Source organism: Micromesistius poutassou (genome assembly GCF_964030765.1).
Source record: "Micromesistius poutassou genome assembly, chromosome: 6".
Taxonomy (NCBI): Eukaryota; Metazoa; Chordata; class Actinopteri; order Gadiformes; family Gadidae; genus Micromesistius; species Micromesistius poutassou.
Genome location: NC_140276.1, coordinates 13,753,876 through 13,770,755, shown reverse-complemented (window position 1 = coordinate 13,770,755; position 16,880 = coordinate 13,753,876). Strand labels below are relative to the sequence as shown.

At 44.0% G+C, this 16,880-nt stretch overlaps 2 protein-coding genes and 1 long non-coding RNA gene across 3 annotated transcripts; all 3 read left to right on the top strand.

The window, feature by feature from the left end:
* Window positions 1-79: 79 nt before the first annotated feature.
* On the top strand, window positions 80-6,045 carry LOC311345446 (caspase-3-like). Its single transcript, XM_084469849.1, has 8 exons — window positions 80-148; window positions 1,293-1,367; window positions 1,862-2,010; window positions 2,819-2,947; window positions 3,164-3,339; window positions 3,877-3,991; window positions 5,300-5,544; window positions 5,635-6,045. The coding sequence occupies exons 1-7, from the start codon at window positions 114-116 to the stop codon at window positions 5,524-5,526; spliced, it is 906 nt and encodes a 301-aa protein (XP_084325975.1). The 5' UTR covers window positions 80-113; the 3' UTR covers window positions 5,527-5,544; window positions 5,635-6,045.
* Window positions 6,046-6,316: 271 nt separating this feature from the next.
* Window positions 6,317-8,696, top strand: LOC311345449. The gene is made up of 4 exons (XR_014633677.1): window positions 6,317-6,536; window positions 6,713-6,797; window positions 7,202-7,295; window positions 8,351-8,696. It is a non-coding gene; the product is annotated as an uncharacterized lncRNA (long non-coding RNA).
* A 1,218-nt stretch (window positions 8,697-9,914) lies between these two features.
* On the top strand, window positions 9,915-15,605 carry LOC311345445 (caspase-3-like). Its single transcript, XM_084469848.1, has 8 exons — window positions 9,915-9,988; window positions 11,133-11,207; window positions 11,702-11,850; window positions 12,617-12,751; window positions 12,966-13,141; window positions 13,382-13,496; window positions 14,861-15,105; window positions 15,196-15,605. The coding sequence occupies exons 1-7, from the start codon at window positions 9,954-9,956 to the stop codon at window positions 15,085-15,087; spliced, it is 912 nt and encodes a 303-aa protein (XP_084325974.1). The 5' UTR covers window positions 9,915-9,953; the 3' UTR covers window positions 15,088-15,105; window positions 15,196-15,605.
* Window positions 15,606-16,880: the final 1,275 nt, after the last annotated feature.

The following is a 16,880-nucleotide window of genomic DNA, read 5'->3' as shown; positions in this document are numbered from 1 at the left end:
GGCCGTCAGTTGGTCCAATCAGGTTCCTCCTAGCTCCGCCCTATGATTGGCTGTCAGTCCCCAAGAGCGTCTCCCTGTCTCCTTTCCTGAACTTACTTAAGTCGCGCCCTTACATGTCCAGCACCTTTGGTCGCGACTTGCGTACACGGTAGGCTAATGAACTTTTAAAAACACTTCGGGATATCTTGTTACGTTATGTTAATCATTTGCGGAGCATTATTTAAAAAATTAAAAATTGAAAAAGATTTGAGCGTAAACTAGTTATTTTGAGTTGGCCCTTTCACTTTCACTTCTGCGTTTCTTCTCGTCAAACAATCGGTCCTGTGGTTCCAGGTCGCATTATTCATTAGCTCTACTGTCACCTTTTCAAACAAATCGACTATACTGTAGATGAGTTACTTCCCCGTCATGCACCCGGTCGTGTGTATTAATGTGTAGCTAACTCCAGAAGTGGAAAGTAACTAATTACATTATTTACTCAAGTGTATTGAGTAGATTGTTTTAGGTAAAAATGGTGCTTTTACTTTTACTTAAGTGAGTTTTGGTTGAAGTTTTGTACTTAGTTACATATTAAACCACACAAGTTACTGAGTAAAAAATTGCAGGCAAGTTTGTCGAACGACAAGATGCATGCTGCATTGCCCTGAGAAGTATCTAGCAACATCCTACCTTTCAGCCATCAGTGCAGTCAGACTAGGGTGTAGTCGGTAGGCTGAATGGATAATGACTGACTGTCTTGTTATGTCAAGCTTCAAACTGTAACTTCAGTTATGGACTTGAAATAGTTTTAGTCGTTTTGTGTAGGCTATTGATGAAATTATTCTGATATAAGAGTGTTAATATCACAGGTCAAGCATATAATGTCATGACACTCCTTCAAGTCAAAGTAGGCTATAGAGTAAAATAGAAGGCCTTAATGTTTGTTTTGAGTTTGAAAAAAGCTAATTAAGTCACAATAACCAATATATTCAAGATATGTTTTCAAGAGTTATCTTATGAAAGTATGTAAAATTGCTCAGTCGTTGTTCAAAGTTAACCCTGATTAGAGATTTTGGATCCCCCATTGCAGTTGAAAACTTATGATTGGTGAGGCATTAAATATGACCAGTACAAAAGTAACTAGTAACTAGTACTGAGTAGGTTTTGAAAATAGTACTTTTACTTGTACTTGAGTAAATCTTCACTGCAATACTTGTACTTGGAATTGAGTAAGATTTCAGTGATGTAACTGTACTTTTACTTGAGTAGCTTTTTTTAGTACTTTTTCCACCTCTGACTAACTCCATGTATAGAATAACCATGTCTGAGAACCGTGGCGATGCAGAGGAGCGAGGAGACAGTGTGGACGCCAAATCCTGGTTTAAAAGGTAACTCCCTACTGGAGCCTATTGAAGATAGAGTTAGTCCTTTATCCTCTCACAGCAGGTAACTAATTACTGGACCCTAATGGTGATCGATATATCATTAGTGGGTTATCAGCATTGCAGAGGAAATTCCTTTGCGAAATCAGGGTGCATGTTTGATCATTGTGAGTAACACAGTGCACAAGCACACAGGACGAAAACCCAACAGACAAAGAATAAACTACAGACACATAAAACGTTCTGCTGCTCCCACCACAGTCCCTTTGAGTGGAAAGACCATAATGAACATTAATTTAACAAGAAACATCAGCTACCTGAACAACTGGATGAGGAACATGTTCTTAACCATTGCTTACCTATATGTTCTTTATCATGGCATTCAGGGCTTCTTAAAGCCATTGATGCATGTGTCTACACGTGTGTTGGTTTGTTGATCTCTGTTGTACCACGCCCCCTTTGTAGTTCTGTGTTTAACCACACGGCATCTGTGTGTTGAGTCAATCAAAGGCTCCCCAAGCACCTGACAAGGCGGGGCCAGAGGGAAAAGCTGGAGCCGTGTCCGGGGACCCCTACCGCTACAGAATGGACTACCCCAGCATAGGAACCTGCGTGATCATCAACAACAAGAACTTCCATAAGAGCACGGGTAAAGCCCCCCATTACACATCATGACTCCTCACACACACACAGACCACACCTGGCCTCTGAAGGACGTCTTGGGGTGTCAGATCACAGCCATACTGCAGACCGCTGTGAAGGACATGGATCAATGTTAGCCAAGTGTCTGGACCCATCATAATCAACTGAATGCATTTTATTTAACAGTCAAGTGACAAATAGAGAGGGTGTGTCAAATATAACTTACTGAGGGCCATGCTGAGGGTTGTGAATAAAATTAGGGGGCCAGACATTTATTACAATCATTATTACTCTATTGAAGAAATATAATAGGAAACTGTATTCAATGAAAAACTATGACAATCATGCAGTGCAAACATTATAGTTGTTTTTTTTTGTTTGTTTGTGGTTAAAACGGATCAATAAAGCAAAATAGTATCCATCAAGTGCTGAACAATGTTTTTGTATAAAATGAGAATTGAAAGTTGAATAAAACACTTTTGGATCACGGTACTTTTGTCTTAAACAAAACAACAAATAAGGTCATGGTTTTCAGCAACACTGCTGCCCTAGATATTGACATATGTGGAATAGGGTAGGAGATAAGCGGTTACTGTGATCTGTACTGATTTTGACTTCTTGTGGTCACCTTTTGCACTATTAACACAGAATCTTTTTTTACTTGCAACAACGTGTGTGTGTGTGTGTGTGTGTGTGTGTGTGTGTGTGTGTGTGTGTGTGTGTGTGTGTGTGTGTGTGTGTGTGTGTGTGTGTGTGTGTGTGTGTGTGTGTGTGTGTGTGTGTGTGTGTGTGTGCACGCCTACCTACCCATTCAGGCATGGAAACGCGTGAGGGGACCAACGTGGATGCGGACGCTGTGAAGAAGACCTTCGGCGGTCTGGGCTACAAGATAAGAAGGAAAGATGACCTGACCGTGGGACAGATGGAGAAGCTGCTCTACGCTGGTACAGGAAAACATCAGGCAGCGCTTAAACTGACCCAAAGCCCTGAGTTGTAGGAGTAATGGCGCTCTTCAAAGCCTGGTCGGTACACGGGTCTGCAGGGCCCTGGGTTGCTGACCCTCCTGCGCTAATGGAGAAGCGGCATAAGTTATAGCGGCATAGTACGCCAACTGAAAAAATATTAGAACTAGAACTAAACCCCCCCCCCCCCCCCCCCAGTGTCCCAGGAGGACCACAGTGGCTCCGCCTCCTTTGTGTGCGTGCTGCTGAGCCACGGCGATGAAGGGATCTTCTACGGGACGGACGGCTCCATCCAGCTCGAGAAGCTGACCGGAATGTTCTGTGGCGACTGCTGCAAGACTCTGGTGGCCAAGCCCAAACTCTTCTTCATACAGGTGGGCTTGAGTGACCGGGACTATGTCTACTATGATGTGTGGTTTACTGTTGATGTGTGGGTTTATTTAGCGCACTAAGGTGCATGTTGTTCTTTCCTTTTTATGGTAATGGCTGGAAAAGCTAGTGTGGAGGGAGAGTACTTATCACAGCCCTATACATATAAAGTATACTAAACAGCAGGCTAATACCTTCCTATTGAACAGTACCGTTCTAAGACCTAAGTTATTGGACTCTAATCTAGTCCCGCCTTATCTGAACAGTGTAACTGCCTTTAACTAGGTGCCCTTTAAGTTGTATGTCTGTATTAGCTTGTTATTTGTCCTATTAAGTGTAATGTCTTGGTTGTATTCTAGTATGTGTAGTATGAGATTTGTGGTGTAGTGTGTAACCTTTGTCCTGTCTTTTACATATTTTGAAACTTGCCGTGAGTCTTTACCAGGGGGTTCCTGGGAGAAGAATTACTTTAACTCAATGGGACTTTTCCTGGTTAAATAAATCTTAAATAAAATAAATAAATTAATACAAATCTCTGCTAGGCGTGCCGTGGCACCAGTTTGGACGACGGCATTGCGACGGACTGCTCCACCGACCAATCATCGGATAGGATTTTCGTGGATGCGGACTTCTTGTATGCCTACTCTACAGTTCCAGGTAATCATACGTGTGTCCAAACAAACACATTGCTGTGATTGGTTGTAGGTTTATCCAATTGCCTCCAGAGGCCATTCGGTCGACGCCTGTTGTTTTCGCCCCTTGGAAATCATCATCCAAGGGGTTCAGGACTAATGGTGTGTTCCAGATGCCTCGTACACCAGCCTTACGAGTTGCACTTGCGACGTAATTTCCTGTCTCATAGCACTTATGGTGCGTTCACATCATGGAATTATGGGGAAAACATTTTCGCGACGTCGGAAAGTTCTTGTGAACGACACCTCATGACGCTCTGATGATTCTACTTCCGTTCGACAGAGTTGCCCAGTTGGAGACGTATGGTTTATTAGTGACGCGCATGAAGATGGTGGACCATGAAAGTTTTACTCAATATAAAAGAATCAACCATCATATCACATACTTCACTATTGATTGACGTTGTAACCGTCTGTTGGTATCGACCTTGCTCAGTTTTAAACGTTGTGTACTGGTAAACCAGCTCTAGATAAGTGTAAGTGTAGCCTTCCATACAGTGGCAATACAATGTGCTTCTCATAAATAAAAGCAAAGGGATAGTAGGTGATAGGCTACAAGGAAATAAAGGCGTGCAAACTTGAAACTGATCCTAATAAGTTCTGTTTAGTTCTGACTGTTTTTTATCAGATAAAAAAATTGTTTAGATTCCGAACGCAGTACACATGAACGGTCGCTGTCAGGAACACACGTAAGCATGAGTGTCATCACTGTCTCGTTATTACCAGGACCATGAACGCGCCTTTATAGCGTTCCTGTTCGTCTTTGTGATCGTGTCATGTCATTGGTTAGTCATTGTTATTGTTAGCTACATTAGCTTCTCAAGATTGTGCAATGCATAAATTGGTGACTGGAATAAAGTAGCAATGTAATCAAGTGTGTAAGAGCATTTAAAATTGACATAAAAATGGCCAACGTGGTACAAATACAAAGAAAATGTTTATCTTCATGGGCGCAGCCATTTTTGTTGTGGAGTCGTACTTCACTGAACTCGGTCTACTCTCAGAACTACGAGTGGGCCCGACAAAAGGGGGCGTGCCTCCGTGAAATGCAGCAAGAAAGCTGGGAGATTTCCCGACTTGTAACTCGTGAGGCTGGTGTACGAGGCATCTGGAACACACCAGAGCACGCGTTGGCTGAATTTGGTGATGTCAGGCTAATCATCATCAATGCCCTGTTGTGAATTGGGTCGTGGGGGGATGGTATTTGGCTGATGTGTAGTTACAGGGGGTAAATATTAAAACAATAAATGTATGGTTCATGATCTCCCACCAGGCTACTACTCCTGGAGGAACCGGGCCAACGGCTCGTGGTTCATGCAGGCGCTGTGCGAGATGCTGAAGAAACACAGCAGCCAGCTGGAGCTGATGCAGATCATGACACGGGTCCACCACAAGGTGGCGCTGGACTTCCAGTCATCCACCTACAAGTTAGAGACCCATAAGAAGAAGCAGATACCATCCAGCACCACCATGTTGACCAAGGACTTCTACTTCCATTGATAGTTGACAACTGATGGAGTAAGTTTTGGAACCGTTCAAAGTGATTGTGTGGATTCGACTACTGGTGCTGAGGAGGCTTTATTATTGGCTGTTTTTTTCTTTCTTCAGGTATGTGCTGCCTGTGCTTGTGGTGGATGGGAGAAGCATTTGGTGCTGGCTGTGCTATCTGGACCTGGGGTTCCTGCGCTTGCTTTGACATACTCTACGTTGTAATGTGATGGTGGATTTTATGCCAAAAGGTGCTTTGGAGATGAACAGCTGTGGCCACATTTTAATCACTTGTTTTACGTAAGAATTTCTAGATTATTTCAGAATTTATTCAATTGTGCTACAGGAAAATGTGTATATTGCTTTCACTCCAAAGTGAATGCAAGTCATTTAAATGTTCAACTACCAGTATTGTGCTTGAGTAATATTGATTTGTTGTTGCTGTATTTGGCAATGTTTTGAAATAGCACTTTCAAGCAAAATGTACCTTTCAATTTGTTTATGAAAATACTAAATAAAAAGTAAAATGTTTTCATGTTCTCTTGTTGTTGATATTTTAATTTATATATTTCCTCAGACTGGCTAAGTCAGTGGTGTTAGAACACTTTCATAAGCTTAGCATGATCCTATTTCCCAATGTACCATCATATTTGGAACAGTTCGGCATCAGTATCAAATCATTCAACACACAGTTTCGCAATGCATTGTGAAAGAGAGCGGGTGGGAGATATCTCTGTTGTAATGAAGCATCACTTTCTTGCCAATACACAACAGCTATCTCTGTTGTAATGAAGCAGGAGAGGGGGGAAGCCCGGCCGAAAGAAGGCAGGAGGGATCACGGAGGAGGAGAGAAGGAAAGGCCCAGGCTTAGGGAGGAGGCCTGGTCCTCTCCCCACCAGAAGGAACCCGCCACCAGCCCGAGCCCCAGCCCCCAGAGAGGCCTCACCCAGGGTCACACCCCCAGATAGACAGACCGCTGCTAGGAGGGTTAGCCGGCAGCTGCAGCTCCAGTTTGTAGCCAGGTACGGTCAGTTAGCCTGGTTCCCTCATGCAGGCTCACAACAAAGAGGCACACACTGGCTCTGTCGCTACGAAAAGGCTGACCCTCCCTTGATGTTTTGTATGACACACCGTCCTACCCAGCATAGATACCCTGCTCCCTGTTCTTATCATCTGTGTGTCGGTTCTCTTCTGCCAGACCTGAAAAAGAACCGGGGGCAGAGAAGAAGAACAAGAAATTGGGGAAATCAGCCAACAGGAAGTCCAGCAGCTCTCAGACACCGGTAAGGAAGTGATTGTTAAGATAGTCTTTGTAATGCTTGAGGTGTTGATGCTTAATAAAACATTGAATACAATTTCTGTGCGGTTGGTTTTTCATGGTTTATTTAGCATGTATGGAAGACATTGGTGTACCTAGAAGATATGCTTAGTGGAAGATGTAATAGCATGTAGACATTATTTTTAAGAGGTTCCTACTTTACAAAGCAAAGCAACTGAATCACCGTCATAACAGACGGGCTCAGAGATAGAAGGGGCGTGACTGTGGGCCCCTGCCTAGGGCCCTTGCTCATGTTGAGGCCTCTGGGCGAGGCCTCAACCACTCAGGGCCGGATCTAGAATGCAGGCCAATGGATACTGTGGGGGTTTGCTGTGTTGTTGTGTTGAAATTCTTCTCTCATGTATTTAGAGCCCTGGTCCCAAGAGGGCCCGGACCAGGAAGTCCTCCTCCAGCCGGTCAGCTGACCGCCAGCGGCAGTTAGCCAGGACGTCCTCCTCTTTAGGTTGGCTTCCTGTACCCTCCCTAACGTATGATCCTGTTTATATGACTGTCATCGTGATATCAGACTGATGAAGAGAAACTTCTTTTTAGGACACGTCGGCCAGCGAAATATTTGATTTAATATTAGAGCATGATCATGGGAAAGTATAGGCAGCAAAGTTACCAAAGATACATTCAGTGAGACAATGGGTGAACAAGATTCTTATAGGGAAACGTTTGCATTGTGGGTAGGGAATATACAGTTAACAAAGGTAAGTGGGAGTGACCATTCTGGATAATGTATAAAAAACCATGTCAACCTGTATTCAGGACTCACTCTGCTAGAGAGGAGTCTAAAGTATGCATGCATTAAATCTTACTCATTGGAACTTGCTTTCCAATGTATTGTGTGCTTTTATTGCAGTGAGAATCTCATCTGGCCTAGACGCAATCTCTGTTAAAGGGAATTGCCACGACAAACCCCATAAAGACTACACAACGTACGTCTAAGGCAGCTTTCAATTAGTTAAAGCAGAATTGATCAAAATGAATGTGTTAAAAAGAGTGTTGGACAGCGCTATATTCCGACAGACATTGCCAATGCAGTGTTGGTCAGTGGTTGGTTGGTCAGAATTATGTGTTTTCCAGTCACTCCGCTCTGCAGTAAACTAGAACAATCTGGTATCCCGTTCCCGGGAATAGCTTGACAACCAAACAGGCAGAGCAGTTAAAACCGTCTGTCGTCGTGCCAGAGCCACGTTGATATGGAGAGGAGGGAGACTGCGCTGTCCGTGTCTTGACTCCAGACACGGACAGGAAGTTAGCCAAAACGACCACATTGATTACAGCGCCTTTATAATGAGAGGAAAAGTGTGACTCCCGTCACAAACAACAACTATAAGCCCAGTCTGGTGGCTTGACCTGTTCAGGGAGATGGCTCTAATAAGGCTACTTCTACGTTTCATAATTGTTTTCTTGATTGGTTTGAATCGTCCCTTGTAGTTTGTCGGGCTAATCTGTTCTCCTCTAATGTAATGAAATAATGAATGACTCTTGGTGTTTTGCGTCCTTATTTAGTATGGGTCGTCCAGTCTGCCTGCCCTGCTGCTGGAGACCAGGAGCCTCCTGAGAGCTGAGGACCACCTCCGAGACATCAACAACCGGCTGGAGGCCGGGATGAGAGAATGAACCAATGAGGACGTCTGGGAACACCTGCTGTGTTCAATGAATGAATCTAATCCGATCGTATCCGGACATCACTCAAGTGACGTTGAAAGCACACAAACAATGTATTAGTCTGCTAAATTAACTGTTTATTTCAACGTCAGAATTCATTGTGACCTTTTCTTCTATGCGTGTCTTGGTCCTACTCATGAGCAGGAAAGCAACTGTTGGCAGTAATTATACCGTTTATGTTGACGAATTAAAGAAAATATATTTTGCGAATCACCTGTGTATGCGTGTTTCAGAATGATTCAGATTACTCGCCCCTATTTGCACCAAGTCATTACAACATATCAATGAGAAGACTTATTTATTATTCAGATATATTGTAATGAAGAACTTGTGTGAAGGCATTGTGTTGACTGTCTTGTGTGGGGGGGGAGGGACCGAAGAGCCGGTTGTGTTAATTAATTGGTCGCACCTGATCACTGGTGAGGGGGAAGGAGCAGGTGAGCAGGTGACGGTGATTGAGGAATTTAAGGGAAGGGCACAGCGACGGGTGGTAGAATCTGGGAAGTGACGTGTTACCGCTAACGCCGAGCTGCACTCAAGGGTTGGGGTGGGTGCCGTTCGCACACTGATAGGGCTGCCGGCGGCGAAGATAGATTAGCGGGCTGCACTAGAGCTAGGGCCGGGGAGTAGGAGTGCGTAGGCGGTGCGTCTTCCCAGTGAGGGGTGCTCCGTTCCGTCACTAATCGGAGGCCTTAAGAGTGCTGGACTGGCGTCTCCCTTCTCCCGTTGGCCTACCAACACCAAAGCCTAGACCCCGGGGGAGGGTCCCGTATCCCGGCAGAGTTAAGTTGGAAAGTGTGTGTGTGTGTGTGTGTGTGTGTGTGTGTGTGTGTGTGTGTGTGTGTGTGTGTGTGTGTGTGTGTGTGTGTGTGTGTGTGTGTGTGTGTGTGTGTGTGTGTGTGTGTGTGTGTGTGTGTGTGTGTGTGTGTGTGTGTGTGTGTGTGTGTGTTTCCTTGACGTGGCGGGTTAGGGGGTCGCTTAGGCAGGTGGGGTAGCTCCGGAGCCTGACCCAGTCTGAGCTGGCTGGTAGTGGAACTACTTATCGTATCAAATAAATATCATTGTTTGTATCTTGATGGTGCTGCCTTGGTTGTTTGTCACATTCCTCCAGCCGCAACAATCTGACCTCGTGTTCTAGGTTTATTACAATATTTACAGGCCTGCCACATTGACAACCGATTCCCTGTGGTCCAGGAGAAAGTCATGGAGCAGTGGCCGACAGCTCAGGCCCGTTAGTCACCAGTGATTGGCTGTCTGTTGGTCCAATCAGCTTCCTCCTAGCACTTCTCTGTTGGTCCAATCAGGCTCCTCCTAGCTCTGGACCTGTGATTGGCCGTCAGTTGGTCCAATCAGGTTCCTCCTAGCTCCGCCCTATGATTGGCTGTCAGTCCCCAAGAGCGTCTCCCTGTCTCCTTTCCTGAACTTACTTAAGTCGCGCCCTTACATGTCCAGCACCTTTGGTCGCGACTTGCGTACACGGTAGGCTAATGAACTTTTAAAAACACTTCGGGATATCTTGTTACGTTATGTTAATCATTTGCGGAGCATTATTTAAAAAATTAAAAATTGAAAAAGATTTGAGCGTAAACTAGTTATTTTGAGTTGGCCCTTTCACTTTCACTTCTGCGTTTCTTCTCGTCAAACAATCGGTCCTGTGGTTCCAGGTCGCATTATTCATTAGCTCTACTGTCACCTTTTCAAACAAATCGACTATACTGTAGATGAGTTACTTCCCCGTCATGCACCCGGTCGTGTGTATTAATGTGTAGCTAACTCCAGAAGTGGAAAGTAACTAATTACATTATTTACTCAAGTGTATTGAGTAGATTGTTTTAGGTAAAAATGGTGCTTTTACTTTTACTTAAGTGAGTTTTGGTTGAAGTTTTGTACTTAGTTACATATTAAACCACACAAGTTACTGAGTAAAAAATTGCAGGCAAGTTTGTCGAACGACAAGATGCATGCTGCATTGCCCTGAGAAGTATCTAGCAACATCCTACCTTTCAGCCATCAGTGCAGTCAGACTAGGGTGTAGTCGGTAGGCTGAATGGATAATGACTGACTGTCTTGTTATGTCAAGCTTCAAACTGTAACTTCAGTTATGGACTTGAAATAGTTTTAGTCGTTTTGTGTAGGCTATTGATGAAATTATTCTGATATAAGAGTGTTAATATCACAGGTCAAGCATATAATGTCATGACACTCCTTCAAGTCAAAGTAGGCTATAGAGTAAAATAGAAGGCCTTAATGTTTGTTTTGAGTTTGAAAAAAGCTAATTAAGTCACAATAACCAATATATTCAAGATATGTTTTCAAGAGTTATCTTATGAAAGTATGTAAAATTGCTCAGTCGTTGTTCAAAGTTAACCCTGATTAGAGATTTTGGATCCCCCATTGCAGTTGAAAACTTATGATTGGTGAGGCATTAAATATGACCAGTACAAAAGTAACTAGTAACTAGTACTGAGTAGGTTTTGAAAATAGTACTTTTACTTGTACTTGAGTAAATCTTCACTGCAATACTTGTACTTGGAATTGAGTAAGATTTCAGTGATGTAACTGTACTTTTACTTGAGTAGCTTTTTTTAGTACTTTTTCCACCTCTGACTAACTCCATGTATAGAATAACCATGTCTGAGAACCGTGGCGATGCAGAGGAGCGAGGAGACAGTGTGGACGCCAAATCCTGGTTTAAAAGGTAACTCCCTACTGGAGCCTATTGAAGATAGAGTTAGTCCTTTATCCTCTCACAGCAGGTAACTAATTACTGGACCCTAATGGTGATCGATATATCATTAGTGGGTTATCAGCATTGCAGAGGAAATTCCTTTGCGAAATCAGGGTGCATGTTTGATCATTGTGAGTAACACAGTGCACAAGCACACAGGACGAAAACCCAACAGACAAAGAATAAACTACAGACACATAAAACGTTCTGCTGCTCCCACCACAGTCCCTTTGAGTGGAAAGACCATAATGAACATTAATTTAACAAGAAACATCAGCTACCTGAACAACTGGATGAGGAACATGTTCTTAACCATTGCTTACCTATATGTTCTTTATCATGGCATTCAGGGCTTCTTAAAGCCATTGATGCATGTGTCTACACGTGTGTTGGTTTGTTGATCTCTGTTGTACCACGCCCCCTTTGTAGTTCTGTGTTTAACCACACGGCATCTGTGTGTTGAGTCAATCCAAGGCTCCCCAAGCACCTGACAAGGCGGGGCCAGAGGGAAAAGCTGGAGCCGTGTCCGGGGACCCCTACCGCTACAGAATGGACTACCCCAGCATAGGAACCTGCGTGATCATCAACAACAAGAACTTCCACTTGAGCACGGGTAAAGCCCCCCATTACACATCATGACTCCTCACACACACACAGACCACACCTGGCCTCTGAAGGACGTCTTGGGGTGTCAGATCACAGCCATACTGCAGACCGCTGTGAAGGACATGGATCAATGTTAGCCAAGTGTCTGGACCCATCATAATCAACTGAATGCATTTTATTTAACAGTCAAGTGACAAATAGAGAGGGTGTGTCAAATTGAACTTACTGAGGGCCATGCTGAGGGTTGTGAATAAAATTAGGGGGACAGACATTTATTACAATCATTATTACTCTATTGAAGAAATATAATAGGAAACTGTATTCAATGAAAAACTATTGCAATCATGCAGTTCAAACATTATAGTTTTTACATGTTTGTGGTTAACTCTTAAAAAAACGGATCTATAAAGCAAAATAGTATCCATCAAGTGCTGAACAATGTTTTTGTATAAAATGAGAACAAAACCCTTTTGGATCATGGTACTTTTGTCTTAAACAAAACAACAAATAAGGTCATGGTTTACAGCAAAACTGCGGCCCTAGATATTGACATGTGCAATAGGGTAGGAGATAAGCGGTTACTGTGATCTGTACAGATTTTGACTTGTGGTCACCTTTTGCACTATTAACACACAGAATCTTTTTTTACTTGCAACAACGTGTGTGTGTGTGTGTGTGTGTGTGTGTGTGTGTGTGTGTGTGTGTGTGTGTGTGTGTGTGTGTGTGTGTGTGTGTGTGTGTGTGTGTGTGTGCCTACCCACCCACCCATTCAGGCAAGAGCAAGGATACCCGTGAGGGGACCAACGTGGATGCGGACGCTGTGGAGAAGACCTTCGGCGGTCTGGGCTACAAGATAAGAAGGAAAGATGACCTGACCGTGGGACAGATGGAGAAGCTGCTCTACGCTGGTACAGGAAAACATCAGGCAGCGCTTAAACTGACCCAAAGCCCTGAGTTGTAGGAGTAATGGCGCTCTTCAAAGCCTGGTCGGTACACGGGTCTGCAGGGCCCTGGGTTGCTGACCCTCCTGCGCTAATGGAGAAGCGGCATAAGTTATAGCGGCATAGTACGCCAACTGAAAAAATATTAGAACTAGAACTAAACCCCCCCCCCCCCCCCCAGTGTCCCAGGAGGACCACAGTGGCTCCGCCTCCTTTGTGTGCGTGCTGCTGAGCCACGGCGATGAAGGGATCTTCTACGGGACAGACGGCTCCATCCAGCTCAAGACGCTGACCGGAATGTTCCGCGGCGACCGCTGCAAGAAACTGGTGGCCAAGCCCAAACTCTTCTTCATACAGGTGGGCTTGAGTGACCGGGACTATGTCTATGATGTGTGGTTTACTGCTGATGTGTGGGTTCTAGTATGTGTAGTATGAGATTTGTGGTGTAGTGTGTAACCTTTGTCCTGTCTTTTACGTATTTTGAAACTTGTTGCCGTGAGTCTTTGCCAGGGAGAAGAATTACTTTAACTCAATGGAATGATTCTACTTTAAATAAAGCTTAAATAAAATAAATAAATGAATAAATATCTCTGCTAGGCGTGCCGTGGCACCAGTTTGGACAACGGCATTCAGACGGACAGCTCCAGCGGCCAATCATCGGATAGGATTCCCGTGGAGGCAGACTTCTTGTATGCCTACTCTACAGTTCCAGGTAATCATACGTGTGTCCAAACAAACACATTGCTGTGATTGGTTGTAGGTTTATCCAATTGCCTCCAGAGGCCATTCGGTCGACGCCTGTTGTTTTCGCCCCTTGGAAATCATCATCCAAGGGGTTCAGGACTAATGGTGTGTTCCAGATGCCTCATACACCAGCCTTACGAGTTGCACTTGCGACCTAATTTCCTGTCTCGTAGCACTTATGGTGCGTTCACATCACTGGGAATTATGGGGAAAACATTTTCGCGACGTCTGAAAGTTCTCGTGAACGACCCCTAATGATGCTCTGATGATTCTACTTCCGTTCGACAGAGTTGCCCAGTTGGAGACGTATGGTTTACTAGTGACGCGCATGAAGATGGCGGACCATGAAAGTTTTACTCAATATAAAGGATCAACCATCATATCACATACTTTACTATTGATTGACGTTGTAACCGTCTGTTGGTATCGTCTTTGCTCAGTTTTAAACGTTGTGTACTGGTAAACCAGCTCTAGATGAGTGTAAGTGTAGCCTTCCATAGAGTGGCAATACAATGTGCTTCTCATAAATAAAAGCAAAGGGATAGTAGGTGATAGGCTACAAGGAAATAAAGGTGTGCAAACTTGAAACTGATTCTAATAAGTTCTGTTTAGTTCTGTTTTTTTATCGGATGAAATAACTTTTAGATTCCAAATGCAGTGCTCATGAACGGTCGCTGTCGGGAACACGCGTAAGCGTCAGCGTCATCACTGACGAGGCGTCTCGTTATTACCAGGACCATGAACGCGCCTTTATAGCGCTCCCGTTCGTCTTTGTGATCGTGTCATGTCATTGGTTAGTCATTATTATGTTAGCTACATTAGCCTCTTTAGCAAACCAGCTCGAAAACAAACAACACAACTTTACATTGTATTGCTTGCACAGCAAGATCGTGCAATGCATAAATTGGTGACCGGAATAAAGTAACAATGTAATCAAGTGTGTAAGAGCATTTAAAATCGACATTAAAATGGCCAACGTGGTACAAATACAAAGAAAATGTTTATCTTCATGGGCCCATTTTTGTTGTGGAGTCGTACTTCACTGAACTCGGTCTACTCTCAGAACTACGAGTGGGCCCGACAAAAGGGGGCGTGCCTCCGTGAAATGCAGCAAGAAAGCTGGGAGATTTCCCGACTTGTAACTCATAAGGCTGGTGTACGAGGCATCTGGAACACACCAGAGCACGCGTTGGCTGAATTTGGTGATGTCAGGCTAATCATCATCAATGCCTTGTTGTGGATTGGGTCGTGGGGGGATGGTATTTGGCTCATGTGTAGTTACAGGGGGTAAATATTAAAACAATAAATGTATGGTTCATGATCTCCCACCAGGCTACTACTCCTGGAGGAACACCACCAACGGCTCGTGGTTCATGCAGGCGCTGTGCGAGATGCTGGAGAAACACAGCAGCCAGCTGGAGCTGATGCAGATCATGACGCGGGTCCACCACAAGGTGGCGCTGGACTTCCAGTCGTCCACCAACGAGTTAGAGACCCATAAGAAGAAGCAGATGCCATCCAGCACCACTGTGTTGACCAAGGACTTCTACTTCCATTGATAGTTGACAACTGATGGAGTAAGTTTTGGAACCGTTCAAAGTGATTGTGTGGATTCGACTACTGGTGCTGAGGAGGCTTTATTATTGGCTGTTTTTTTCTTTCTTCAGGTATGTGCTGCCTGTGCTTGTGGTGGATGGGAGAAGCATTTGGTGCTGGCTGTGCTATCTGGACCTGGGGTTCCTGCGCTTGCTTTGATATACTCTACGTTGTAATGTGATGGTGGATTTTATGCCAAAAGGTGCTCTGGAGATGAACAGCTGTGGCCACATTTTAATCACTTATTTTACATAGAATTTCTAGATTATTTCAGAATGTATTGAATTTTTCTACAGGAAAATGTGTATATTGCTTTCACTCCAAAGTGAATGCAAGTCATTTAAATGTTCAACTACCAGTATATTGCTTGATTAATATTGGTTTGTTGTTGCTGTATTTGGCAATGTTTTTGAAATTGTACTTTCAAGCAAAATTTACCTTCAATTTGTTTATGAAAATACTAAATAAAAAGTAACCCAGAGTAATGCATGACTCATCAGTCATTTCTCAAATAACGACCCCTAACCTTTTAGTGTTTTCAACTATTCCCCAAAGTGATCCATTATATATCCTGCTGATAGGAACTCATAGGCTACATGAGGCAGACAGCCCGAGCATGTCTGTTATAGACTGGCTGAGGCTGCGATTCCTCTGGACACCAGTTGACGACAGTCCATGTACACATTCACAAACCGGCTTGGAATCAGTTTCCAACCCGGTGCCCGTAGTCCAGCCCGGAGCCGAGCGCAGGGGACTGCCCGATCCCTCAGGCTGATGTGGCCGTCCTCCAGAACACTGGTGTTGGTGCATCTGATTGTCCTAAAGATGAACTGCTTGGGCCTCCATTTGGGAGGACTGCTGTATGTAGGATCTGTTACCCGGAGAGACCGATGGACCAGAGTCACCAAACGGTCCTTGACTGAGGAGCACCCCAGGACCCAGTGGCACGGAGACCAGGATGAATTGGGGCGGCCTTCGTCATCTGTGGAGAGGCCGATGGACTACCTATTATTATCCATTGTTTGAATGCATATGGTTTTAATAAACCAAATAGATTTTTTTTTCATAAAATCTTTGAAGACACACTTGCAAACAGTTGTTACTTTCAACACAATTCATTAAATTAACTTAATTATTAATTATTAACTAAAAAAACCATCAAGACTACTAAAATATTTGAGTATCTTCATGTTGATTGAGGTAACAATGTCAACAGTATTATTTTAACAAGATAAGAAATTGAAAGGATTTCAGACACACACAGATTAACAAGGGAAAATGTAGTAGATGATCAATTCCAATAGTGTTTCCAGTGAAACAATATTTGTATTCCAAAAGTGTGAACGTAGAAGAGATACAGCGGTCCTCCCAGAAGGTCTGCGGTCACTCTCACCCCCAGTCTGATGAGTGGAAACAGGTCACATGCTCAGCTGAAACTGGGGTTTGGATAGGCTTTAAAGCCCTCTGAGTTCAGCACTGCAGGACTCTGAGCTGTCAATCAACACCCCAGAAACCGTGGCACCCATGAACTATCACCTCACCGTCTTTTTTTAGACAGTGGTCTGTGGATCCTTAACAGGTTGGTTCATTCCACTCAATCAGAATGTGGACCACCCTTCATTGTTCGCTTGTGATTAGTGTGAAGATGCAGCATCCGTTCCCTTTATCTGTTCATGTATTATGTTTTGATTGACAATGGTGGCTTCATCACCATTGTCAATCAAAACAATCACAACAATTATAATTTCCCTCACAA

Excerpts from the sequence above, each read along its gene's own strand:
- LOC311345445 (XM_084469848.1), top strand. The coding sequence starts at position 9,954 with ATGTCCAGCACCTTTGGTCGCGACTTGCGTACACG. Across the intron at positions 11,851-12,616 it reads GAACTTCCACTTGAGCACGG|GCAAGAGCAAGGATACCCGT; the intron begins GTAAAGCCCCCC and ends CCACCCATTCAG. Across the intron at positions 13,142-13,381 it reads CCAAACTCTTCTTCATACAG|GCGTGCCGTGGCACCAGTTT; the intron begins GTGGGCTTGAGT and ends TATCTCTGCTAG.
- LOC311345446 (XM_084469849.1), top strand. The coding sequence starts at position 114 with ATGTCCAGCACCTTTGGTCGCGACTTGCGTACACG. Across the intron at positions 1,368-1,861 it reads GCCAAATCCTGGTTTAAAAG|TCAATCAAAGGCTCCCCAAG; the intron begins GTAACTCCCTAC and ends CTGTGTGTTGAG. Across the intron at positions 2,011-2,818 it reads GAACTTCCATAAGAGCACGG|GCATGGAAACGCGTGAGGGG; the intron begins GTAAAGCCCCCC and ends CTACCCATTCAG.